The 27503-nt window shown below is 37.1% G+C and overlaps 2 protein-coding genes across 2 annotated transcripts in view; one reads left to right on the forward strand and one right to left on the reverse strand.

Moving 5' to 3' along the window:
• SLC30A6 (solute carrier family 30 (zinc transporter), member 6) overlaps positions 1–7761 on the forward strand; it is a 42866-nt gene extending 35105 nt beyond the window's left edge. The window contains exons 13-14 of the mRNA XM_012652555.1: positions 1432–1500; positions 6984–7761. Of these exons, the coding sequence (XP_012508009.1) occupies positions 1432–1500; positions 6984–7484 (570 nt within the window). The 3' untranslated portion in view covers positions 7485–7761. The remainder of the gene's footprint in view (positions 1–1431; positions 1501–6983) is intronic.
• A 3090-nt stretch (positions 7762–10851) lies between these two features.
• Positions 10852–27503, reverse strand: part of NLRC4 (NLR family, CARD domain containing 4) — a 21676-nt gene continuing 5024 nt past the window's right edge. Inside the window, 1 exon segment of the mRNA XM_012652421.1 lies at positions 10852–11141. Coding sequence (XP_012507875.1) covers positions 10852–11141 — 290 coding nt within the window.

Consider the following 27503-nt stretch of genomic DNA (forward strand, 5'->3'; position numbering starts at 1 on the left):
TAAGTGAGAATGGTTTCAATTTTTCCCCATTCAATATGATATTGGCAGTGGGTTTGTCATAGATGGACTTGATAATTTTAAGGAATGAGCCGTCTATACCTATTTTGATGAGAGTTTTTATCATAAAGGTGTGTTGGACTTTGTCAAATGCTTTTTGCAAGCTACACATCTGATAAAGGGCTGATAACCAGAACTTACAAATAACTCAAGCAAATTGGCAAGAAAAAACCAAATACCCCTATTAAAAAGTGGGCAAAAGACGTGAACAGAACCTTCTCAAAAGAAGAAAGACGAATGCTAATATACATATGAAAAAAATACTCAATTCATCAGGGATATGCAAATCAAAACCACAATGAGATATCACCTTACCCCAGTGAGAGTGGCTTTTATTAAAAAGTCCAAAACCAATAGATGCCCACGTAGATGCAGAGAGAAAGGAACGCTTATACGCTGTAGGTGGGACTGCAAGTTTATACAACTTATATGGAAAACAGTTTGGAGATTCCTTAAAGAACTAAAAGTAGACCTACCATTTGATCCAGCAGTCCCACTATTGGGTATTTACCCAAAGGAAAAGACTTTTCGTCAAAAAGCCACCTGTACTCGAATGTTTATTGCAGCACAATTCACAACTGCAAAGATGTGGAATCAACCCAAGTGCCCATCAGTTCATGAGTGGATTAATAAAATGTATATGTGTACACATGGTATATGTGTACCATGGAGTACTACTCAGCTTTAAAAAAGATGAATTAATACCTTTTGCAACAATCTGGATGGAACTGGAGACTATCCTCCTAAATGAAGTATCTCAAGAATAAAAAAACAAACACCACATGTACTCACTATTAAATTGGAACTAACTGATGAGCACACATGTGCAAGAGGGAAATAAAACTCAGTGGCAATACTACCAGGGGCTAGGGGGAGGAGGGGAAGGGAATAAACGAACTTAACTGGTACTATGAACACTATTGAGTGATGGGCACACCTTTAGCCGTGACTCAAGCATTACAAAAAACGATCCATATAACCTAAAACATTTGAACCCCCTTAATATTTTAACATGAAAAAAAACAGAAAAAAATCTGATACCACAACGTGCTGAATATAAATGTACTCTATATTGATAAAATGAAAAGAACTGTTGAGGAAGTCGAGTCGGGGAGGTTAAGACTGAGCAGTTGGGACCTGATTCTAAAAGAATGGAGCAAACAAGAATCTGGGAAAACAAGGTCTTGGATGAGTACTCAACAAGCAGGAATGATACCTTGAGTGGCGTGGGGCTTCCCTTGGCTGGTGAGTATCCTTGTGCAGCATTTGGCCATGTCATTTCTAGGCTTAAAGCAAGTCCATAATGTGAAAAAACTGTGTGGGATATGTCCAATACAGACAATTCTGATCACCTATTTCTGTGCTTTTGATTAGGTATCTACCTTGGATGGAGTTTTAGAAGTCCGAAATGAACATTTTTGGACCTTAGGTTTTGGCTCATTGGTATGTTTTTTACATTTTACTTTAGTTATAATTTAAAACATTGTTTTTAATTTTTATACCTGAAAACAATATTTCTTTAAAATTTTCAGTCTTTTATCCCTATTTGTGTTCAACAGGGTCTAAAATGTAGATGGACTTAATTACCTAATTGAGATTAATTGAGGGATGTTTTTCTTTTTTCCTTCAAACAACTGTTAATAATCTTAATACAAGAGTATCCACATAAGGCAAATCCATAGTCAGTATAATTTCTAAATATGAAAATTTTGCAGAAATAAAAAGTACAATTATTTCCTTTTTAAACTGTAGTTCTAATTTTGGAGATTTTGCTAAACATGTTGAAGAGTTGCAATAATACAACTTGCTTCAGCATAAAATTCCATGTTTTCTGATCCAGTTTGGACCTCATTACCAGAGAGACTTTATTATGGCATAGTTTTATTCCTACATCAGAAGTGATGAGGAAAATACAGAAAAGTACCCAGAAAAAAATGAAAATCACCATAATACTATCATCTAGAGAAAACTGTTGTTGAAATTTTGGTATTTATACTTATGCATTTATTCTCCTTAGAAAATGAGGTCATGCTGTTTTATAATTTATTCTTTTCACTTAATTAATATATCATGAACAGTTTTTCATGTCATTAAATACTCTTTTACAATATCATTTTTAAAAAACCAAATAGGGTTTGATTTTTCTAACAGTACAAATTCCAGAGGTAAGCAGGTCAGGGCTGGTCCAGCAGTTCAATGGTGTCATCCACTTTGTGGTCTTTAGTTTCTGGCTTATGGTCTCTTAGTGGGAAAATGGCTGCTTGACCTCCACCTTCCCTGACTCTTCCCCTCTCTAGTTATTTTGGATGTCTAAAACTCATTCGCTAGTAAATTCTTCTGAAAGGGGCCTGCCCTTGGGAACAACATTTTCTAAATTCTTCAATGTTGAAAGCAGTTTGTCCAGCGCTCTGGGAGGCTGAGACTGAAGGATCACTTGAGGTCAGGAGTTTGAGACCAGCCTGAGCAAGAGCGAGACCCCATCTCTACTAAAAAGAGAAAAAATTAGCCGGGCGTGGTGATGTGCACCTGTAGTCCCAGCTATTCAGGAGGCTTGCTTGAGCCCAGGAGTTTGAGGTTGCAGTGAACTAGGCTGATGCCAAGGCATTCTAGCCGAGGGGATATAGTGAGACTCTGTCTCAATCAATAAGAAAGAAAGGAAAGGAAAAGGAAAACAAAAGAAAGAAAAGAAAGAAGTTTGTGCATATTATACTTAAAGATTAGTCTGGCTGGATATAAAACCTTTAGTATACATTTTGTTTCCTGAGTTTCTTAAATACATTACCCCATTTACGTCTGGCATAAAGCAATATTGTGACAATGCCTAATGACAGTCTGATTTTTTTTCTTTTATATGTGACTTGATCTTTTTGACAGGATGCTCAAAAGATATTTTTATTTAAAGTCCAGTAATTTTATAGAATATATCTTGGTATCAGTTATTTCAGGTATGCGGTGTACCCTTTCAGTTAATGCTGTTTCAAAAATAATTTTTAAAAATATTTAGGAAAGGTTTTTTAATTATAGTTTGTAATTTTTATCCTGTTCTCTTGCTATGGTTTCTTTTTTGGGAACTCCTGTTATATGTATGTTGGATCTTTGCCTTTCTTTTGTATCTGTTATTTTTCTTTCAAATTCTTATTATCTCTTAATTTCCCTTTGATTTTGAAATTTTCCTTTTTTATCTTTTATTTCTCTGAAGGTATACCTCTATGTTTATTTGCCTTTGTATTCCTTCTAGTTAAGTTTTTATTTCTCTTTTTTTTTTTTTTGAGACAGAATGTCACTCTCTTGCCTGGGCTACAGTGCTGTGGCATCAGCCTAGCTCACAGCAACCTCAAACTCCTGGGCTCAAGCAATCCTCCTGCCTCCCGAGTAGCTGGGACTACAGGCACACGCCACTGTGCTCGGCTAATTTTTTCTATTTTTAATTGTTTGGCTAATTTCTTTCTATTTATAGTAGAGACGGGTTCTCTCTCTTTCTCAGGCTGGTCTTGAACTCCTGAGGTCAAGCAGTTCTCCCGCCTTGGCCTCCCAGAGTGCTAGGATTACAGGCATGAGCCACTGCACCTGGCCAAGTTTTTATTTCTGTAGTAATTTTTTTTCTTACATTTTGTCATTGCATTTTTAAGGATTTTAAATTCTGATTTATGTTCTTGTTTTCATGTCTTTTGACTTGTTTTGAAAAAGTAGGTGATAGTTTTTATCTGTTTTATAGTTATATCTTTCTGATGCTTTTTAATAATCTGTTCTGTATTTGTATTCTCTGTTGCTTTTTCTTTTTTTTTTTTTGAGACAGGGTCTCACTCTGTCATCCAGACTGGAGTGCAGTGGCACAATTATACCTCACTGCAGCCTCAGACTCTAGGCTCAAGCAATCCTCCTGCCTCAGCCTCTGGAGTAGCTAGCACTACAGGTGTGTGCCACCACACCAGGCTTCTTTTTTAAACTTTTTTGTAGAGATGAGGTCTTGCTATGTTGCCCAGGCTGGCCTGGAACTCTTGGGCTCAAGCAATCCTCCTGCTTAAGTCTCCCAAAGTGCTAGGATTACAGACATGAACCGCCTCACCCGGCTGTTCATTTTTGTTTGAAATTAGTTTTCCTGATCTTTAAAATTAGGAGCAGTTTAGGGTAGTGTGTATAAATTCACGGGTCTAGAGCTCCCTCTTCTGATGATTTTGTAAAGTAAAACTTTTTCTTTCTCTTAGCTCTGTTTCTCTTTCACATTTTTATCTGAACCACCTCTATCCTTTGTCTCTACTGTGCTGCTTAATTTGGATTCTCTTCCCAGTTGTTTCTTCTTAATGTGGGGCTTTGTCCTAGAAGAAAGCTTTCTTTGCCTGATTACGTTTGAGAACTTACAGGGCTCAGACTGCTCCAGCCCTTTAGACCTTATTGCAAACCCAGTGTACTTACCCACTGTTGAAATGTACAAAACTCCCAGTTTCAGCCGCCTTTCTCAAATTGGCTGTCCTAGATTTCCATTAAGTATCAGTTAGCTGCTTTGGGGTTTTTAGGTCAATCAGATGCCCTGTTCCTTCCTTTTGCTTCTCATGCAGAAAAGGGAGATTCTGATACCTTGCAGGGCTTATAGCTTGTATTTGGAGTTTCATAGGGGTACCATCCTAGTCTTTCATAGATGTTGTCCATAGATTTTATGTTTTTATGGGGATATTTGGGGCATTTCGGAACTGCTGCTGCTGCTGCCATCTTCCAAGAATCCCAACATAATTTTTAATGGCTGTGGAGTTTTACATTATATAAATGTGCTATAATTTATTTCATCAGTCCTCTAATGGACATTTAGATTGTTTTCCATTTTTCCTATATAAACAGGACTAGGATAAACATTTTTATGGGCCAGTCTTTGCACATATCCATGATTATTCCTTAAGATTCATTTTTACAAGTAGTTTTTGTGAGTCAGAAGATATTTGCCTTTTTTATGGTTTTCAATGTAAATTGCCAAATTGCCTTCCAGAATGCCTTTCAGACTACATACTTCCAGTCATGTAGTTAATTTTTAACCATTCTTTTAATTGTGCTGATGATATTAATAAGTAGACAAGTGTTTATTAAGCTAGATAGCTTATAAACACAAAGAATATAGTCGTCTCAACTATTCGGAACTTGGCCATCTAGAAACCATACCTATCTGGTAGTCTCTGGTTAAGATTCAGAAAATTAATAACACAAGCTTTTGAACTGCCAAAAATTGATACCACAAAATCCTTAGATTGACACATGCACCATAATCACAGGAGACTAAGTTCATACTCTGAAAATGGTTTTTACTTATTTTAATTACTTCAATTTCCATATCAGACTGAAAGAGGATACAGTATCTTTTATAGTTTTGTATAGTGCCAACTGTAAGATGGTAGGGGCAAATAAAAGGGAAAAATCAAAGATGACTTGACTTCTAGATATGACTTGTCTCACCTAAAAGTAATAAACCAGAAGTCCAATTCAGGTAATATAGATATTTTCTCTATCTCATAATGAACAATAACTCTTATTACTGTTCTGTATTTAGCATTCTAAGTTGTAGATTTAGACACATTGCAATGAAACCATTTGGCTAATTTATGTGCAATTTATGTTTTGTGATAATTTTTTCTTTTTTGAAAATAAAAGTTTATCTGAAAACAAACAATGGAGTATCTGCTGGGCATTTTGTTTAATTTTATTTACTATATATTGTTATTTAAATTTTTATTAGGCAAATAGTACCCAATTGCTAGAAAAATAAGAATTTTTAACTAAGTCATAAAGAAGAGAGTAAAAATCCTTAATAATTCTGCCATATAGAGATAAGTACTGTCATTTGTGATCTTTTGTGTGTGTGTGTGTGTGTGTGTGTGTGTGTGTGTGTTTTAACCAAAATAGGATCATTGCTGTACCTACTATTTTATTATCTACTTTAAAAACATAATTTATGGTAAACACCTTTTCAAGTTAATAAACATCTAACTATCACTGTAGTGCCTGGTGCTCTCTACCCTTAGAAACCTTGAGATCATCTTTGATGAGTCCATCTCCCTCATAGGCTACTTATAGTTGGCTTTGAAGCCCTCCCACTTCTGCCTCTGGGATATGAAGAATCTATCTGTCCCTCTCTGATCCCACTTTTTTGTCCTAGCTCTGCTTTCCTCATTTCCTACCTGATTACCAATCATCCATACCTGCAATTTTTCTTAGCTCTGATTATTTTACTTCTATTCAGTTGCTACTGTTAAAGCAAAACTCCTTATCATTTTAGGGCCATTTGCTAATCTTTGTTTTTAACCTTATTACTTACCTTTTTTCCTTCTTCCCTCTGTCCCTCCTTTCCTGCCTTTCTTCCCTTTTTTGTCTCCCATCCTTTTTTTCCTTCCCTTCCTTCCTCCTTCCCTATCTTATCTCTCTCCTTCTTCTTCTTCTGTCTCCTGAAATACTTGGACTTCTTTATATATTAGCATTATTTCTTGTTCTTACCAAACATACCATACATTTTAATTGCTGTTCCCTCAGTGTAGAATATCTGTCTCTGCTTTTTGAAATTCCGTTTAATCATCAACTCTAGATCAAATGCCATCTTCTTTTGAAGTCTTCTTCAATTGGAATTAATACCTACCTTTTCTGCCCTTCCATTGTATTTTTCATATACTTCCTTTATATTCTTCCTTGCATTATAATTTGCCTATCTTCCTCCTACATGGATTTCTCTTCTTTTTTTATATTTTAAAGAGTCACAGATTATTTCATTAATTTTTATGTTAATAATACCAGTAAGGAACCTTTTAAGAAATAAGGACACATTAAGCTTTCTCTTGTTTTAAAGAAAATACTAAGTACTGACCAAACCATAAATAAAATGTTCACTTCTGATAGAATTTTTATTAGTATAATTCTAAGCAATCTCTTTCTTATGATTTTTCCCCTTTTAGGCTGGATCAGTGCATGTAAGAATTCGACGAGATGCAAATGAACAAATGGTTCTTGCTCATGTGACCAACAGGCTATACACGCTAGTGTCTACTCTGACTGTTCAAATTTTCAAGGATGATTGGATTAGGCCTGCCTTACTGTCTGGGCCTGTTGCAGCCAATGTCCTAAATTTTTCAGACCATCACATAATCCCAATGCCTCTTTTAAAGGGTACTGATGATTTGAACCCTGTTACATCGACTCCAACCAAACCTAGTAGTCCACCTCCAGAATTTTCTTTTAACAGCCCTGGAAAAAATGTGAATCCAGTTATTCTTCTAAACACACAAACAAGGCCTTATGGTTTGGGTCTTAATCATGGACACACATCTTATAGCAGCATATTTAATCAAGGACTTGGAGTTCCAGGAATTGGAGCAACCCAAGGATTCAGGACTGGTTTTACAAATATACCAAGTAGATATGGAACTAACAATAGAATTGGACAATCAAGACCATGATGGACACTAACTTATTTTTATGAGGAATATTGACTCCTTGGCTTCCGGTTTATTTAGTAATCTAACTTTTCATTGACTCTTCAATCATTTACTATAAATGTTAGGGAATAGTAGGCTTGTTCACCTTTCATTAAACCTATGAAACTATATTTTTGTAAAATGTATTTGTGGTAATGAGATCCCTGTAAATGTTGGTAGGCTTTAAATAGGCTTCCTTTAGAAAATGTGTTTCTCTTAATTTGGATTTCGTTATCTTTGATTTTGTAGTCGACTGCAGTGTGATATGACCTTACCTTTATAAGAGAGCCATTTGATAAAGTGGATCTGTCACATTTCTAAGACTATAATATTTTCTTTAGTGACGTTTATAAACATGCTTCTTGAATAATACACATTTTAGGAAAGGAAAAAATGCCCATTCAAAAAGTAAAAGTCTCTTTTATAGCTTTTCCAAACTCGCTACATTTTTCTTTGAGGTTCTCCTGAATTAGGTCTTGCAAATTAAAAGCAAAATTGTTTTTATCAGAAATTTTGAAACACATTCTATCTAGCACAATTTAAGTTTTTTCATTATCAGGTTTTTGTTAAAGTTTTTCTAATTTAAGAATTTCAGTGCATTTGTAAATAGCTCATGGTTCTCAATGTTTCATTTTGACTATATGAATACCCAGCCTTTCATGACATGCAATGAAAGAATCCCAATTTTCTTTTTTTTTTTTTTTTGCTGCCAGAATTTTCTATGTTACGTTTAATCTAATAACATAATGTTGGAATTTATCTTTTATGTCACATTTTCATTGACTTTTTAAATTTCTCATTTTATTAACAAAATATATCAAATATATTACCAAAATATATGGAATTCCATACATAATATGGAATTTGATGTCTTTTCAAAGTTGCACAAAGAATTTGAGTATATGTAATATAACTTTACCAATGCATAATTGACCTTAGATTATAGAATACCGTACTGTTAGGGCTGCAGTGGGCAGTTTCTAACTTTTTTTGTTTTGCTTTGTCAAAAATGGTGATTTGCTGACTGTGATGAAGTGTGAGAATCATGTAGATTTTTTATTTTTTGGTTATTTTCCAAATTCAGATTTTAAGGACTTTCCAACATGGCCAGTATTACTTCCAAAAAGTATAACAAGCAGCAGTCACAGTTACCTTTGAGGGGTTTTTGTTGTTGTTTTGTTTTATCATGAGTTCTGTAATTATGGTTTTTAAAAAGGGATTTTGAAAGTGGATTCAACTTTCCTGGAATGCAGTGCTCCTGGAGATCTATGACTTTCCCAGCCATCAGCCAGCTATCTAGAGAAGACTTTCGTTTCTCCAACAGTTTCTTCAGTCAACTCATCCTCTTTTAAATAGGAACAACATTTACAAATCCTGTTTCTTCACAGTGGAATAACAAACATCCAAGAAGCCATCTCTGTCAAGCAGAATTGTGGTCATCTTTGGTATAAGGTACCTAAATATCTTTTTCTTGGTGAGGAGTTGGTCGTTGTCTTTGACATCTGCAACCCAGTTCAGGCATTTGACCTGCTGAAGAAATAAAAGCCTACGCTACCTTGACTACTGGGGAAAGTGAAACTTCGTAAAATGTAATAAGGCAACCTATCTATCACTGGTCTACTATTACAGGGTGATTTTTTTCTCCATTGACCTCATCTGAATGTGAATTAGGGTCATGCATGAAATCTGAAGAACTGCCATGTGCTGAGTGATGATTAAGAGGTATGTGCTTCCCACCCCATGCATGTCTTCTCCATCCCCATGGGATTTTAAAGTGTTCAGGTACCAAACACAGGTCTGTGTGAGGTTTTATGCCTACTTCCTCAACACCCATTCAGAGGCAACACCTGTGCAGCTGTCCCATCAAAGGTGCTTTAATACCTACTTAACACTTCGAGAAAGGTCACTCAGAGTTGCCTGTGGCTTGTGAAGGAATTAGCCCTACTTGCTGAAAATCAGTAACGCCAGCTGTTACAGGTGACATTGGCTCATGTATTGTTATATAAAGAAGACTTATTTGCCAAGTTCTGACTAACTTCTAGATATGAAAATGAGGAACTTGACCAGCATAGGCCTACAGGAAGCAGCCTTACTAGTAAATCTTGCCCCAGAATCACTTGAAGCTAGGTAAAGAAGGAAGTTTGATTTAAATATTTGGCCCATGGTTTGTGATTAAGAGCTAGCTCCATGGAGTGTGATTAACCCTGTTTCAAGAAGTCACTATATTGTAATGGAAAAAATTCGGGATTGGGAGGCAAGCGATTTGGATTCCAATCCTGATGCTGCTACTGTGTAAGAAGTTTTGTAACCTATGGGCAAATCATTCAACTTCTCTCAGCTTTCTCATCTGTAAAGTTAGGGAGGGGAATGAATTAGTTGATCTGTAAAATATCAGCTCTAAAATTTTGTGACTAAATTTGCAGAATATGTGCCCAATTGCTAAACAAATAGCATGCCCAGAATTTCTTTCTAGTGACTACCTCAACATACAGGCCAAGTGTTGCCTATACCAACACCTAAGCCATTAATTTGAGGTGCCATGAGAATAGAAGGTGAACCGCAGGATAACACCATTTTAGGTGTTTTTTTCAGATTTGCCTCAATTTAAATCTCTTTAGATTAGAGAGATTTTTCTTAGACTTCTTTTTTTGTGGGGAGGGATTATTTTGGGAATGTTTGAGAAAAGATTAGGGCAGAGTACCCTTACCTTCAGTAGGGTATAAAAGAATGGGATACACTTTTCCTTTCTTCTTAATCTCTGAAGTCACAGTTGGAATGACATACAATGTATCAGGTACTGGAGAGGACCTGAATTTCAAGCCTCTGATTTAGCTGTGTGTAAACTGCCAATTTTTGCTTGACTAGAGAATGCCAATCTTTTTTGGGGAGTCTGATCTGCTTCTAATATAAGATAGTGCTTTTTACATTCCAGATTGTTTGAATTAAACTGTTTGAATTAAAGAATGTATATGGAGTTTTCTCTCTGATTTTAAATAATTTTGGTTTGTTTCTTTATTCAGTAGTCATTTATTAGTAATTTAATTGTCTCATATTCAGCAGATATTTGTTGAGAATCTATTACATGCCAGGCACTATACTAAGTAAATATGCATACAATATATCAATTTTTGTGACCTGGTATTCTTGGGGCCCAGGGTAACACAAAGAGGTAACAAGAGTCCCTTCAAGGAGTTGATAATCCTAATAGGAGAGATGAAACACAAAACTACTGCACATGTTATCGAATTAAACTCCCTTCCACTTCCTTATCTTCTTTGACTTCCTTTTGTAAGATTTTAAAATCATTAGGCTAAAAATAATGGGGTCCCCAGAGCACTTAAGGTACCCTTTAAGCAGTTACTAGTTTAAAAGCACCTTTAATAACACTGAGGTCATCATCAAATTGCCACCCAACAAGCCTAGCTTCTTGGAAAAAAGTTAACTTGGATAACACATGCCTAAGTTTTCTGACTAATGCTGCACCAGGCAAAAATTCTTCAGTACTGAAGTCAAAAAACACTAATTGCTTAAGATTCTCCAATACACCCATGAAGGCAAGCCATCCATCACTGCTCATGCAATTTCCTGCCAAATCTAACTGCTGGAAGTTTTTCAGCAGGTTCTTTCCAAAATATGCACCTGGGTAAAAAAATATGTGTGTTAGTTGGAAGAAAACAATTTTGTATGTAAGAGAAATAGATTCTGTCTTTTATGTAATTTTTTTTCATTTTGAAATGGCCGTGTTTGAACCAGTGCTTTGCTTCAGAAATAAATTAAGATTCTCTATAGCTAGGGCAGTGATTGTGAATATGATCCATTATATTATGTTTTTCCTATAGTGTAAGCGAATCTGATATTTAGCATTAGTAGTGGTATAGCAAACAAATATAAATAAATTACATATTTTTCCCCTTTTCCTGACTTCTTGGAAATGGAAGGTTGGTTAAAAATTGAGGTGTGAAAGATGCTATGAAATATTCAGTACTTGTTTTCGATACTGGAGTCAAACTTCAGCACTATTAAGTCATTTCCTCTTCTGGAGAAGTAAACACTGCCTATTCTTTCTTTGGGTATGGAATGTTTCTTACTGTAAACTTCAGTAAGTGAGCTTCCTTCACTATGTTTTTCTTTGTTTATAACCCTCCCTAGCCTCTTTAGGAAATTCTTCCATTCCTTATAGAATAGGGCATCCTGAAGTACCTCCTAAAATAGCAAAGTGGATATCCTGTCCTCTGATACACAAAGAATGCAGGGCTTTTTAGTGTTCATTCTTTATTCTGATGTTACCAGTTTAGATGGGATTGGAACTCAGGTGAATCTCGCAATAAGAGAAAATATCTCTCATTCAGGTCATATTCCATCATGCAAATTGGCCAGTATACAACATTAGGAGTTTACATAGCTCCATATGAATTGTATGTCTTAGATTGTGCAAAGTGTTAGCGCTACCCTCTGTCCTGGCCTTTTCTAGGTAAGTAAGTTCACTCTGAAATACAGGGTAGACAATCAGGCAGACTGGATAATGGAATTCTATGACTCACATGTTTAAACTCTGGACTATCATCCATAGATTGCAGACGACAGGTATTCCTGATTTATCAACCCACATTGCTCGGCTCATTTTAGCTCTATACCTCACCCTGCTTTAAGCATGGAGATTTAATTTGTTATATATTTGTGTTGCTTGGGAGATGTATGATGTTGGACAATGTTACAGCCTTATAGAAATGAGGGTCCAAGATTCAGTTTGCATTCCAAGTAGGAAGAGAGACTTCCTGGAAAAGAGGTTTTAAAAGTCCCTTTCTATTGTCTCAGTACGGAAGACCACTGTTCCCCACAGACAAAAGACAAAGGACGCCAAGGAGTTCAAGTTGAAGAAGGAAAGGTTCGGTGCCTTTCAGACTACCTTAAGGTTAGCAAGCAAAGACTGAAAGCTCCCTGCCACCGGTAATGAGGGCTTGAGGACAGAAATGGTCATTCTTAGCTGGTCCGAAGGTAGTGAGTTATCTCACTTGATTGTTCACAGTCAGTTACAGATTGAACTCCTTGTTCTACTACATAAAATAAAAAAAAAGGAAAAATTAAAAAAAAAAATGGTCATTCTTGTCTGACCAGCTTATGTGGGTTAAGTCAACACAGTCATTCACTGAAACTATACCCTTACCCACTTTCACTAAGGGTGTTTACCAGATCCCTAGTGAGGAGGTTTGTGTGTTTGGGGTCACATGTCACTGTGTGGCCTCTTGTAGTTTGTTCAGTGCAAGTAAGTACAGTATATCCGATAGAGCACTCATTCCAGAGTTTGTCTTCAGTTGATGGCAACCAGCACTATTATCACTGTCATAAAGAGTTTGACGGTTCTTCAGGTTCTTCTTTACAGATACCTGAAGTGAATGGGCTCTGTCTGACCATAGTCAAGATGCTGGTGCCACAAGTGGGCAAAACCAGGTAAAGAGGATGATTCACGGGGTTCTACCTTCGTGTCTCTTAACCATGGTCAGTGTGCTGCTTGCCACTGAGATCATCTTTGGGCCCTCCTTTCCCTGCTTTTATTTCCTTGAAAAAATGAGATCGCTAGTTGTTTCCCCAATCTGTCTCTCCTTATTCCATAGTTATAGATTTTTATCTGGACATATGGCCACTCATAATCCCAGCCTCCCTTGCTGCTAGATGTGGCTAAAGTTTTGCCAAGGAAATATGAGTAGAAGTGATTCATGCAACTCCCGTGTCAATTTTAAAAATAAATGTCCTCTGCTTCCACTTTTCCCCTTTTCATTAGATTGCTCACAGGGCAGCAACCTAGCTATGACTGTGAAGTCAAAGGTTACACTCTAAGGAATGGAGGAATAAAAAAGTAGGTGTCTGGATGTGAATGACTGCACGTAGCGAAGCCACCACACTTGCCTGGACTGCTCATTTCTGGACTGTTATATGAGAGGGAAATAAAGTCCCACCTTCTGTAATCTAGTGTATAGTTGGGTCTCTGTTATACCGGCTTAGCCTGCGCCCAGCCTAACTAGTATATAGGTCCTCACTTTCCTCTCCCTTCCTCCTTCCCATTAGGAGCCCTTCTTTATTCCTTGTAGGGAATGTGCTTCCCAGCATGGCATCCACTCGGTCAAAATGCTGGTTGCTAGTTAGTGTGTCTATTTAGGGCTTCTTCCCCAAAGATCAACTTCTTTTCTCCTTCTCAGCTAGCAGAACAGATTTCACCACCTAAAAGGAACTTAAAGAAGAATTTAAAGCCCATTCCACCCTCAGAGGGTGAGCTATTTATACTGGTTATCTGCTAAGGTAGAAGGATCTTACCATTATCAACTTAATAAGAAAATTTCTTGGATAATTATTAGAATGTATGCAAGCACAGGAACCAAGAATAGGCAACATTTTTCATAATCCAAGGGCGTGCCTTTTGTTTACTTAATTTGCAGTGCTTCTGTTACCATGAGGAGCAGACTAGATCTGAGAGAAACAACATCCGTGGCATTTAGAGGTATAGGCTGTATGTGGGCTGTGGAAAGTACAAATGGCTTGATTCAAATTCTGGGCAAAATATCAAATGCTCTGGGTGGAAGTGTTCTCATCCTTGAAGGTTCCTGTATCCTAAACAAGTATTACCCTGTAGTTCACCTGAGCCAGTGCCAGAGCTCAACAAACATTTTTGAGTGCCTACTGTGTGCCATGGATTGTGCTGGGTGCTGGTGATATGTGAAAAGGACAGACATGGTTTCTATCTCATTGGGCTTACAACACAGTGTGAAGGTATACAGTCTAAAGTAATCAGTCGGGTGGTAGGTGCCATGGTAGGTCAGGTTACCCTGGAAACACAAAAAGTAATAGGCTTTCCTACTCCACTTTGTTCCCAGAGCACTGGCAATTGGGCTGATGTGGTTCAAGGAGGAAGATTGGAGGATTCTTTTCAGGAGAAATTGAACTTACCCCCAAGAAAAGGCCCTATAAACAAAGCCATTTTGCTTGCCTGATCACCCATTGTTAAGCCAACCAGTCAAAAAGTCACCCCATCCTCAGACAGACAGAACTTTCTATCAACTGTGCCTTACTCTATAATGTGAAGAGAATAGTACAGGATTAGCGGACATTTGAGAGCCGCTTCTGATAAGGAAGACCAAGACTAAAAACCAAAAAGAAAAGGAACTCCCAAAGAAATGAGGCAACAGATGGAAGAGGAAAAAAACAAACTTCAAAAACATAATTTTTTAGATAAATAAGTGATAAGCATAATAAAATGTTATTGGTAGAACCTTGGCTAACAATGTTCACTGTAAAATTCCTTTAACATTGCTGTATGTTTGAATATTTTCATAATAAAATTGTGGGAAAATTTTTTAAGAATACTGATTTTTTTCAGTGACCCTAAAAAGTTACTGCATCCACTCAACAAAAATAAGATGCCATTTTTTCCAAAGTACAACTGGAGAACAAGAAAGAGCTCTTGGAAAATAAAAATATGATGCAGGATCCATGTGACAGAATGACTGGACCCAGGATTTACCAAAGAGTTTCTAGAACATGAGTAGGGTCTGTGATGGCTCTCTTTTTGACAACAGGCTGGATAATAGAGTTCGGCCTCAAACATTTAATTTAAAAGATGCCATTTAACAAAGAGTTCTATTAGAACAGATGAAATGGATCCCTGAGGTAGCAATGATTTCTATCTTACAGTCCCAGATTTCTGATGGGCTAGAAACAAAATTTTGGGAGTTACGAGCAAAAAAAAAAAAAAAAAAAAAAAAAATCAAAGCTTTTGAGATCGAATGTAGTCTCTGAGGAAGAATTGCAGAGTCTAGGACCAAGCTCTAAAGAAAACCAAGAGCATTTAAAATCTGAGTAGAAGAACTGCTATTGAAAAGGAGCCTGAGAAGAGGCCAAGGTGGCATGGAAGTCAAGAGAATGTTTTGAAAAGAAGGGTGTGTTTAATGTCAATTCCCGCAGCAGGATGAAGTAAGTTAAACACTTTTGAAAAGTGTCTATTGAATTAAGCCACATGCAGGTGTGCAGAGAGTCAGAGGGAAGGAGTAGGAAGTAGCAGATGATCAGGAAGTGGAGACGTACTGAGGGTACATAAATGTTTTTAGAGCTTTTACCTTGAAGAAGAAGAGAGATGGAGTGATAACCAGAGGAGGAAGATAGGACTCAGGGAGAGTGTTACTAATATTTAAAATGGGAGAGATTTGAGCAACTTTAAAAACTGATAGAAGGGAGCCAGTAACAAGGGGCATATTGATGAAATGATGTCCTTGTGCAGAAGTAAGAGCAGAGCTAGGATCTCAAGCACAGCTAAAGAGACTGCCCTTAGATAGGAGGAGAGCGATCTACTGTAATGTAACAGGAGAAGGAGAGGAAATAACAATCACATCCTCTGTGAAAGAGGAGAAGTGGAAGACTGTTGGATTGGGGAGAAGAAAGTTTGAAATAGTTTATGTAGAGAGTGTTGAATACAGAAGCATAGTAAGGTTACCAGGAAATGTTGAGAAAGATTGTCTTTATTCGTTGTTTTAATGAACCTCAGGTGTTCAGAATTGGATCACTCTAAACTCACCCAGTCACCTGCTCACTCTCATGAATCTATGACTCAGCCTGAGAACAAGAACATGGACAAACACCTGGATCTACTACATGGTATTCCCCTATTCTACACATCTTCCTCCTTCCTGACCCAAGGTAATTACTATTCTGAATTCAGAGTTTGTCATTCCCTTCTATTTTTACAAATATGGTTTTGGCAGGTACTATATGTCTTAAAAATATATTGCTTGGGATATACTTTTCAGTTATAGTTTTTGTTTTTTTTAAATATAATTACCATACCATAATATTTACCCTTTTAAAGCATACAATATGGTGGTTTTTAGTATATTCACAAATTTGTGCACCACTATCTAATTCCAGAAGATTTTAATCACCCCCAAAAAGAAACTCCATAGTCATTAGCAGTCGCTCCCATCCCTTCCTACTCTCAGCCCCTGGCAACCAGTAATCTGCTTTCTGTCTATATGGATTTGCCTATTCTGGACATTTCATATAAATGGAATCATGCAATGTGTGGTCTTTTGTGACTTGCATCTTTCACTTACCATGATGCTTTCAAGGCTCATTCATGTTACGATAGCATGTTTCAATATTTCATTCCTTTTTATGGCTGAATGATACTCTGTTGTATTGACATAACATGTTTTATTTATCAATCCATTATTTGATGGACATTTGGGTCGTTTCCACTTTGGGGATATTAAACATGCTGCTATACATAAATTTTTAAAAATAATCACGTATTTTTTCTAAAAACAAAAAAAAGCATGCTGCTATGAACATTAGTGTACGAGATTTTATGTGGAAATGGTTTTTATTTCTCTTGAGTACCTAGGGGAGGAGTTGTTGGGTTATATGGCAGATTTATGTTTAACATTTTGAAGAACTGCCAGAATGTTTTTCAAAGCATCTGCATGATTTTGCATTCCAACAACCGGCATATGAGGGTTCCAATTTCCCCACATCCTTCCCAATGTTTCTTGTTATCTTTTTTATTATAACCATTCTAGTGGGTGTGAGGTGGCATCTCATTGTAGTTTTGATTTGCATTACTCTGATGGCTAATGATATTGAACATCTTTTCTGGTGTTTATTGGCCATTTATATATCTTCTTTGGAGAAATAGCTATTCAGAGTCTTTGTCCATTTTGAAAACTAGGTTATTTGCCCTTTTGTCAGTGAGTTGTAAGAGTTCTTTATATGTTCAAGATAGAAGTCCTTAATCAGATCTGATTTGCAAAATTTTTTCCCATTATATGGGTTGTATTTTCACTTTCTTGATGGTATCCTTTAAAGCACAATAGTTTGTAATCTTGATGACGTTCAATTTATTTTTTTCTTTTCTTGTTTGTGTTTGGTGTCATATCTAAGAAAGTCTTGTCTAACCTGAAGTCATGAAGATTTACTCCAGTATTTTCTTAAAAAATGTTTATTGTTTTAGTTCTTAAATTTAGGTCTTTGATGCCTTTTGACTTAATTTTTATAAGGTATGAGGTAGGGGTCCAAATTCCTTCTTTTACAGGTAGATAGATATTCAGTGGTCTATGTATTAATATCTATCCTTATGCCAGTAGCATACTGTCTTAATTATTGTAGTTTTGTAGTAAGTTTTGAAATTGGGAAGTGTGTGCTCTTCAGCTTTGTCTACTTCTTCAAGATTGTTTTAGCTACTTTGGGTTCCTTGAATTTCCACATGAATTTTAGGATGAGCTTGTCAATTTCTGCAAAGAAGCGAGCTGGGATTTTGATAGGAATAGTGTTGAATCTGTAGATCAGTTTGTGTGGAGTATTGCCATGTTAACAATGTTAAGTCTTCCAGTCCACATACCCAGGATGTCTTTCCATTTGATCTCTTAATTAAGGTAATGTCTGCCAGGTTTTCCACTGTAAAGTTGCTATTTTTCCTTTTGTAATTTATAAATACCTTTGGTGAGATACTTTGATACTATACTAATATCCTATTTCTCCTCAAAGTTTCGCCTGCTGATTTGAGCATCCACCAGTTGATCTTGCTTGTAATAATTATTACTATGAGGTCACCTAATGGTGAAACTTACATTCAATTATTACTTCAATTTATAAGATATAGGGTTATTTAGATTTTCTCTTAATTCTTGAATCAGCTTGGTAAATAGTATTTTTCTAAAAGCATGTCTCTTTTGTCTAAGTTTTCAAATTTTTTGGTATTATAGTTGATGAATTTCTACCTTTTAAATCTCTGATTTACAATTATGTTTCCTTTTATGCCTTTAATTTTTTAAATAACCTTAATTTTTTAGAAAGGTTTCAGATTTACCAAAAAATTACAAGGATAATACATAGAGTTCCCATATGCTCCATATCCACTTCTGTCATTGTATTAACATCTTACTTTAGTATGGTACTTTTGTTGTAATTACTAAGCTGATATTGATTTATTATTAACTTAAGTCTATACTTTATTCAAATTTCCTTAGTTTTTACTAAATGTCCTTTTTCTGTTCCTGGACCTCATCCAGGATCCCACATTACATTTAATCATCATACCTCCTCAGGCTCCTCTTGGTTATGACAATTTCTCATACTCTCCTTCAGTTTTGAGGAGTACCAATCAGTTATTTTATACACGTTCCTTAGCTAGGATTGTCTAATGTTTTCTTATGATTAGACTGGGGATGTGGAGTTTTGGGGAGCAAGATCATAGAGATAAAATGACATTTTTTTCATCAACATGAATTGTCACTGTTAATGTTGCCCTTGATCACCTGACTGAGGTAGTGTTTATCAGCTTTCTCCACTGCAAAGTTACTCTTTTTTACTGTCTTTCTATACTATCACTAAGGAAGTCCCTATGTGCAATTCACATTTAAGTAGTGAGAGTTATGCTTCACTTCCTTGTGGGCGAAATATCCATATAATTCTTTGGAATTCTTCTGCATGAGAGATTTGTCTCTTCTCTAGTATTTATTTATTTATTCAATAATTTATTTATATCAGTATGGATCCATGAATATTTTATGCTTTGGTATATAATGCAATACTGCTTTATTTTGTTGCTTGCATTGTTCTACCTTTGGCCATTGTGAGCTTTTTCAGTTGACTCCTGTGTCACTTTGACATACCCCCATCATTGTAAGTTGTTTTTTTTGTTTGTTTGTTTGGTTGGTTTTTTAAAATACTTCCTTACTTTCTGACACTACAAGATGCTTGAGACTCGTCTTGTATATTGGGGTGTTTTTGCCTTTTTTTTTTGAGATAGGGTCTCTCTCTGTCACCCAGGCTGGAGTGCAGTGGCGTCATCGTAGCTCACTGCAACCTCAAACTCCTGGCTCAAGATATCTTCCTGCCTCAGCCTCCCAAGTAGCTGAGACTACAGGTGTGCGCTACCACACCTGGCTAAGTTTTCTATTTTTTTGTAGAGATGGGTTCTCACTATGTTGCTCAGGCTGGTCTTGAACTCCTGTGCTCAAGTAATTCTCCCACCTTGGCCTCCCAAAATGCTGGGATTACAGGTGTAAGCCACTGTGCCCAGCCTGGGGTATTATTGCTTTTAGGCCCTCTCAGCTGACAGAGCAAAGAAATATATGTATGTATTTATATTAACTTGTATATGTATTTGTGTGTGTGTTTATACTTCTATATGTTACCATCTGTATCTATATTAAGCTAAACATGAGTTCATGCTGATGTTTCCAACTTTAATCCATTCCCACATGGATCATTCTTGCCTTTTCCTCTTGCTATAAATTCCTACCCCAGCAATGAAGAACCTGGCTCCCAACATCCGTATACTTAGCTATTCAATTCCAGTGTTCATGAATGGCAGTATCAGAATTGTTAACTTGTACCCCTGTGGGCTATAACTTTATCAATTAGAGTACAGTGCTTATGTACAGTTCATTTTGCCTTTAGTTTCACAGATTACTCATTTCCAAAGTTATTTAGGTCAGCATCTTTTCCTCTCATCCCCTTTAGTTAGGTTGTTTCAGTTAGATTGTTTTGCATTCTGCATTTCATCCTATGGTTTCTTGGATCTGCTAAATGTTTTTTTTTTAGTTTGCATACATTAAGGTTCACTCTTTGTGCTGTAAAGGTCTGTGGATTTTGACAACTGCATAGTGTCATGTGTGCACAATTACAGTACCATACAGAATAGCTCTACTGCCCTAAGAAATACCTTAAGCTGTACCTGTTTCAACCCTCCATCTCCCTCCCAAGTCCCTGGAAACCAGAGTTTTATCCACTGTTATATAGTTTTGTCTTTTCCAGAATGGCATATAATTAGAATCATACATGATGTAGCCTTTTCAGACTTCCTACTTTTACCTAGCAGTATGAACTTAGATTCATCCATGTCTTTTCATGGCTTGATGGCTCATTTCTTTTTACTGCTGAATAATGTGCTATTGTATGACTGTACCACAGTTTGTTTATCCATTCACCTATTTTTTAAATTTTTAATTATTGTGAATACATAATAATTGTACATATTTATAGGGTACCTGTGATATTTTGATACAAGCATGCAATGTGTAATGATCAAATCAGGGTAACTGGGGTATCCATCACCTCACGCATTTATCATTTCTTTGTTTAGGAACATTCTAATTCTACTTTTTTTGGTTATTTTGAAATATACAATAAATTCTTTTTAACTATAGTTGCCCTATTGTACTACTGAACACTAGATCTTATTTCTTCTATCTAACTATACTTTGGTACCCATTAACCATCCTCCTTTATCCCCCCCCCACCCCACCCTCTGACTACCCAGCCTCTGGGTACCATCATTCTAACCTCTATTTCTATGAGTTCAATTTTTTTTTTTTTTTAGCTCCCATGTGAGTGAGATGGGATATTTGTCTTAGCGTGCCTGGCTTATTTCACTTAACATAATGTCTTAGAGTTCCATCCATGTTGTTGCAAATAACAAGATTTCATTCTTTTGTTATGGCTGAATAATATTCCATTGTGTATATGTACCACATTTTCTTTATCCATTCATCTGTGGATGGACACTTAGGTTGATTCCATAGCTTGGCTATTGTGAATAGTGCTGCAGTAAACATGGGGGTGCAGAGAGCTCTTCAATATCCTGATTTCCTTTCTTTTGGATATATACCTAGCATTAGGATTGCTGGATCATATGATAGTTCTATTTTTAACCTATTGAAGGACATCTCAGTTGCTTCTAGTTTTTGATGAGTATAAATGTACTAGTCAGGGTTGTCCAGAGAAGCAGAACTGATACACACATAAACACACACACACACATACACACACATACACACAGAGGAAGAGATATATCATAGAAACTGGCTCATGAGAAGTCCCACAATCTACATTCTTCAAGCCAGAGAACCAGGAAATTACCGGCAGTATAGTTTATTTAGTCTGAGTCTGAAGGCCTGAGAACCTGGGTTGGGGTGGGGTGGGGGTAGTGGGGAGGGGAATCTGATGACTGACATAAGTCTTGGTCCAAGTCTGAAGGCCTAAGAACCAAGAGTGCCAATGTGCAAGGGCAGGAGAAGATGGATCAACAGAAGCAAATTCACCCTTCTTCCATATTTTTGTTCTGTTCAGGACCTCAAAGGATTGGTTGATGCCGACTCTCACAGATGAAGGTGATCGTTACTCGGTCTACTGATTCAAATGCTAATCTCTTCCAGAAACACCCTCACAGATATACCCAAAAATAATATTTTACCAGGTTTATGGGTATCCCTTAGCACAATCAAGTTGACACATGAAATTAAACATCACAATGAATAAAACTGCCATAAACATTAATGTGCTTTATATCTCCATTTTGGTTAATGAAATTTGCCACTCTTATTTTGTTCTTGATAGGTCTTGCTTAACTTTGATCTATTTTGTTACTCTTTTTAAAGAACCAACTCTAAGCTTTGATAATCTTTTCTATTGTTTTCTATTTCATTGATTTAGATTCTTATGTTTATTATCTGGTGGTTTACTCTGTTCTTTTCTAGTTTATTAAATTAGAAACTTAACTTTTTAATTTTTAGCCTTCTTCTTTTTTAATATAAATATTTAAGACTATGAGAATTTCCTTCAAGCTCTACTTTTGCTGCATGTCACAAGTTTTGATATATAGTGTTTTCTTACCATGGTTCTAAACATTTTTGTTAAAGTTTTTCAATATGAACTTGTAACATATCCAACTGCCAAGTTGTGTGGTTTTTTTTTCCCCAGTAGCCTAAGTATACATGCCAAAAGAGGGGAAATTAAGGACAATCCAAGCTTGGAGTTTGGCCAGGAAAGTATACCCCATCTACTGTATTTCATTTCATACCTCACATTCCACATCTCATTTTCTCCTTGCATCTCATTAGGTAATCTTTCTTTAATTAGAGACTCCGTCTCTAATTACACTCTTCATTTCACTATTGCATCTATCACACATATCCCTCACTGAATGTCATTGCCTAAATTGACTCATTATGCTGTGGGCCATGGGAGTTTCAACGAGAGTGTTTGCAAGGATAGAAGATGGAATCTAAGCTAGGTAGGAAGGGAAATCAAGATAGAAGGGGGCTAAGAAGTAGGTAGAAAGTAGGGGGATCAATGGACTGGAAGTCAAAATGAAGTAAAAGAACTGGTGAGTAGGAGCCATTGAGTAAGATAGAAGTATAGGAGGTTGTGGTTTGAGAGTGGGATATCTAACTTTAGTATCTTGGAGTTAGAACAATTTTAAGTGAATTAAGTGAATTATCATAATCTGGTCATTCCATGCTTATAGAGTGGATGGATGAAGGAGAGTGGAAGGCAAGGTCATTGAAGAGGAGGGTCCAGTGTGTTGACTGAATAGTTTCACCTGAGAAGTGAAGTCCTCTAGGATGAGGACCAAAGTTAGAAGGGAAGGAATTCTGAAAGACGGTTGCCAAAGTCTTCGGTGAACAAGAAAAGGTGACAAAAATTTCATAGTTCATAGCAATAAAAAGGGACAGAATATTGTCCATCCAAATGGCCTAAGCCTTATGGAAGTGGGATTTTTTACGTTAAGTTAGAAAAGGAGTAGATTGGAAGGGCAATGAAAATCAAAGGGAATCTGAACTTGCCTTTGCACTCTGAGAGGCAGGAAAATCAGCAGAATGAAAAGTGACTATTTGGCCAAGTGTGGTGGCTGGCTCACGCCTGTAATCCTAGCACTCTGGGAGGCCAAGGCAGGAGGATTTCTTGAGCTCAGGAGTTCAAGACCAGCTTGAGCAAGAGTGAGATTCTGTCTCCACTAAAAATAGAAAAATTATCCAGACATCATGGCACGCACCTGTAGTCCCAGCTACTCAGGAGGCTGAGGCAGGAGGATCCCTCGAACCCAGGAGTTTGAGGTTGCAGTGAGCTACAATGACACCACTGCACTCTACCTGGGATGACAGAGTGAGACTCTGTCTCCATTAAAAAAAAAAAAAATGACTACTTATGAGGGCTGCAGGGGAGAGCAAGGTTTCAATTACAACCAGGAGACATCTAAAACCTTTGATGAAAAGATTCTTTTCTCAAAATACCCACTATGTCTTCAATGCATCTCGTCTGCCCTGTGTCTCATTATATACTACGTACCCCAAGACATGTTTCTTACCTACATCTTCTTACATAGCCTTTGTTTCATTAGACTCCCATATCTTATTACCAGTCTGCATTATATTATCTCTTCTCAAGGCATATTGTGTCTCATCCTTCATGCCGAGACCATCACTAAATGTGGACGGGGATCCCTAAGCCAGGTCTGATCCAGGAGAGGTATTGTGGACCAGAGCCAGAATACTTAAGATAGAGGCTTTCCATTTGAACAGTTGGTTGGTTTGGATGTTGTAAAGAGGCTGTGGAATCATACAAATGTGTTTTAGATTTTGGGGGATGATTATATAAGAAAACAGCATTTACCATAACAAAGCTTGAGGTTCTAAGAACCCACATTACCTGAGCTTAAACTTCATGGCAATTTGTGGAACTCCTGTAAGTTCATTAGTTCATACATACAACAAATATTTATTGAGCATTCACTGTGGGATATACATTCAATATCAAGTCCAATGGCATAGGCCCTGTCCTCAAAGAGGTTGCAGTTTAGTGGGGCACATAGACATATGAACACATTTTCTAAATCCATGTGGTACATGCTATAATAAAAACACAGTGTTGTCTGTTTATGATAAAGAAAACCATTGTTTTTTCAAACCTGTATTGGACACAAGGACACTGGAAAACTGGCATATCTACTAAAGCTGAACACATGCCTACCTATAATCCAAATTCCACCCTTAGATATATACTCAACAGAAATGTGTCCATATGCTCATAGCAACCCTATTCATGGTACTCAAAAACTGGAAATTATTCAAATGTCCATCAACAGTAGAATGGGAAAATGAGTTGTGGTATATTCACAGAGAAGATTTTACAGCAATGCAAATGAAATGAACAACAACTACATATAATATGGATGAATCTCACATATATAATATTGAGCAACAGAGGCAGCTACATATGAATACCTATTGTATACTTCTGTTTGGATAAAATTAAAAAATAGCAAAGACTACTATACAGTGTTAGAAGTCAGGATAGTGGTTATTTTCACCTTGAGAAAATTCATCATACTATTTTCTTTTGATTTGGGCACTTTTCTGTATATCATACTTCAATTAAAAAGTACAAAACTGTTAGGTCTGGAGCTGAGAGACACATGAAGCTCCTGTGTAGCCAAATGCTGTTTATTTTGAGCATCTTGGTGCAGATGGGTGGAAGCTGAAAAAGGTATCCATGAGAGAGAAGGGGAGAGCCTTGGGTTTTATAGAGGTTTTCCAGGGGGAGTAAATAAATTATTTTCAAACAACTGGGAGGGATAAGGAAAGTAAGTTCCCCTCTTGCATTCCATTCCTTTATCTCCCTAGGGTCTGGCAAAGACTAGGTGCCTAACACACCCAAAGAAAGGGGAGAGCAGTGGGTTTTACAGGAGGTTTGGATGGAAGTTTGGGGAGGGTGAATTCTTTAAGCCTAACAAAAACAAGACGAACCGTGACCCTGGCTGCTTCTGCCAGAAGAATGCCATGATTCATATGATGGAGAAATAAATCTGTTCTTCTTCCTGCAGTTTGTAGAGCTCAGTGATAGAAGGGAAATGGGTGAGAACTGGAACAGAGGCCCATTATTATTGAGCACGTTATTGAGTCTTTGGATATGCAAAGTAAGGCCCAGAGCTGAGGCTGGGTTTAGGGGCTAGCAATAATTAAATTACTCTTCATAGTTAAATGGAAGGAATTTACTTCCTGTTTATGGCAGGTATTATAATTACCCTCTTTGGTAGATGAGCAAATTGAGGCTCAGAAAGTTTAACTAAGTTGCTGCAGGCCCCAAATCTCTCAAGTGAAAGGGGTACACAGGTTCGTCCGATTCCAAAATCAATGTACCTGACTACTTCATACACACAGACCCTCCAGGCAGGCTAGACGGATGGCAATCTTGGCACCTGGCTAGAGACCAAAGCCAGGGAACACGTGGCTCTCACCTTTTGGCTTTTGCCTGTAGCCCTAGCTAACTTCTTTTACACCTCTGGGAGGTGGAGGAAATGACTGGAAGGGAGCAATGTCAGCACCCACACTTTCTTCTTCCATCTCCAACCCTTTTCCCTGCTTTAGTCTGACAACCTCCTTATGTCTAAGCATCTTTATAAAATAGGGATAATGGTTGTCTTCTATAGGGACATAATGATAATTCTACAAATTACTTTTTTAAAAAACTTTGCAAGTAAATTAGTTGTTACTATCAAGTTGTTAGTTTTCACTCATTTTTTAACTTGCATTTTAGGGTGCATCATTACAACTAAATTTCCAGGATTCAACTGCCTTCTCATATGTTTATTTTTCTTATTCACAAATGGAGGCTATAGGGCACTAGGAAATTAAAGTCAAATGGCAAATTATTGCCTAGCTTAGTTCGTATTTAATCAAACATGTCATCTCCGCCTCTGGCTTCCATGGCCAGCCTCAGGAGTGGGCAAAGTAGGCAGCTACCTACTTAAAGATTTGAAAGATGCTAAAAGACTCCAACCTAAAGAACACCTCCTCCACATGAATTCTAAATCTGGACACTCTCCAAGGGCCTCCTTGAAAAGACATATCCTTTCCAACTCACCTAAGGTATGAGGTTACCTCAGAGGGATTATTTATCAGCTAGCTAATTACTGTGTCACAGAAGCCAGCTACCTCTAATATCATCTAGAATAGAGGAGGAACCTGAAAAAAATGACACCTAGGATGATACGAGCTAATGGGTCAAGGGAGTGGGTAGGGGAGATAGAGTGGAGTTAGGAATTAAGGGAAGGAAAGATCCAGAACTTGAAGCACCATTAGGGTAGGCAGAACCCTTGGGAAGCCTAAGGACTTGCAGAGGTGAGCACCTCCAGGAGAGAAGGCTTTAAATAGAGGAGCCTATTGGAGTTAATGTTTAAAGGTCACAGAATTTCAATTGGAGAGGATGAAAAAGTTCTGGAGATGGATGATGGTGATGGTTGCACAACAGCATAATGCCACAAAGCTTCTACAATTAAAAATGGTGTAAATTTTATGTTATGTAAACCGAACACATTCTAGACCAACTCTAAGGGAAATGAAGGCAGTTGAGGCTGTTTTCATCAATATTTTGCTAAGGATTGTGTAATACCCTCCAAGATGGCCCCAGTGATCCTGACCTCTTTGTATTCATGTTCCCATATTGTCCACTTCCACAGTGGATAAGGTTGACCTGTATAACCAGTAGGATGTGGTAGAAATGACCTTCCAAGGCTAGGTCGTAAAAGACATTGCTGCTTTCAAATGCTTTTCTTCTGGATCCTTTGCTCTAGGGGAAGTGAGCTGCCATGTTGTGAGGACACTCAAACAGCCTATGGAGAGGTCTAGTGATGAGAAACTGAGGCCTCCAGCCAGCAGCCAGTGTTAACCTGCCACCCACGCGAGGAGTTACCTTGGAAGCAGATCCTCCCACAGTCCCTGCAAACATCCAGCCTGCAGTCTCATGAGAGAGCCTAAGCCAGAACTACTCTCCTAAACTACTCCCAGATTTTTGACCCACAGAAACCGTGGATAATGGTTATTGTTTTAAGCCATTACGTTCTGAGGTAATTCGTTACCTAGAAATTGGTAACTAATACAGGTAACACTAGGACCTTTCATTAACTGCATAAGGTTGGTGATGTCTTTGGTCATTTATATAGAGCTATTTGTTTCTGGATTATATCACAGCTACTTAAAGATAGTCTGTGGTTCCATTTATATATACCCACACTTACCTTTACATAGTTTGAATACCCAATAAGTGACTTGAAGATATTTCCTGAGATTGGAGGGGCATTGCTGAATTTCAGACAGTTAAGGCTGGGAAGAGCCATTGCTAATATAATACACCTTGTCAGATACTGTGAATGCTTTTCCTTTAATTCTTTTTTTTTTATTT

The sequence above is a fragment of the Propithecus coquereli genome, unplaced genomic scaffold, assembly GCF_000956105.1.
Source record: "Propithecus coquereli isolate 6110/MARCELLA unplaced genomic scaffold, Pcoq_1.0 Scaffold39, whole genome shotgun sequence".
In the NCBI taxonomy this organism is placed as follows: Eukaryota; Metazoa; Chordata; class Mammalia; order Primates; family Indriidae; genus Propithecus; species Propithecus coquereli.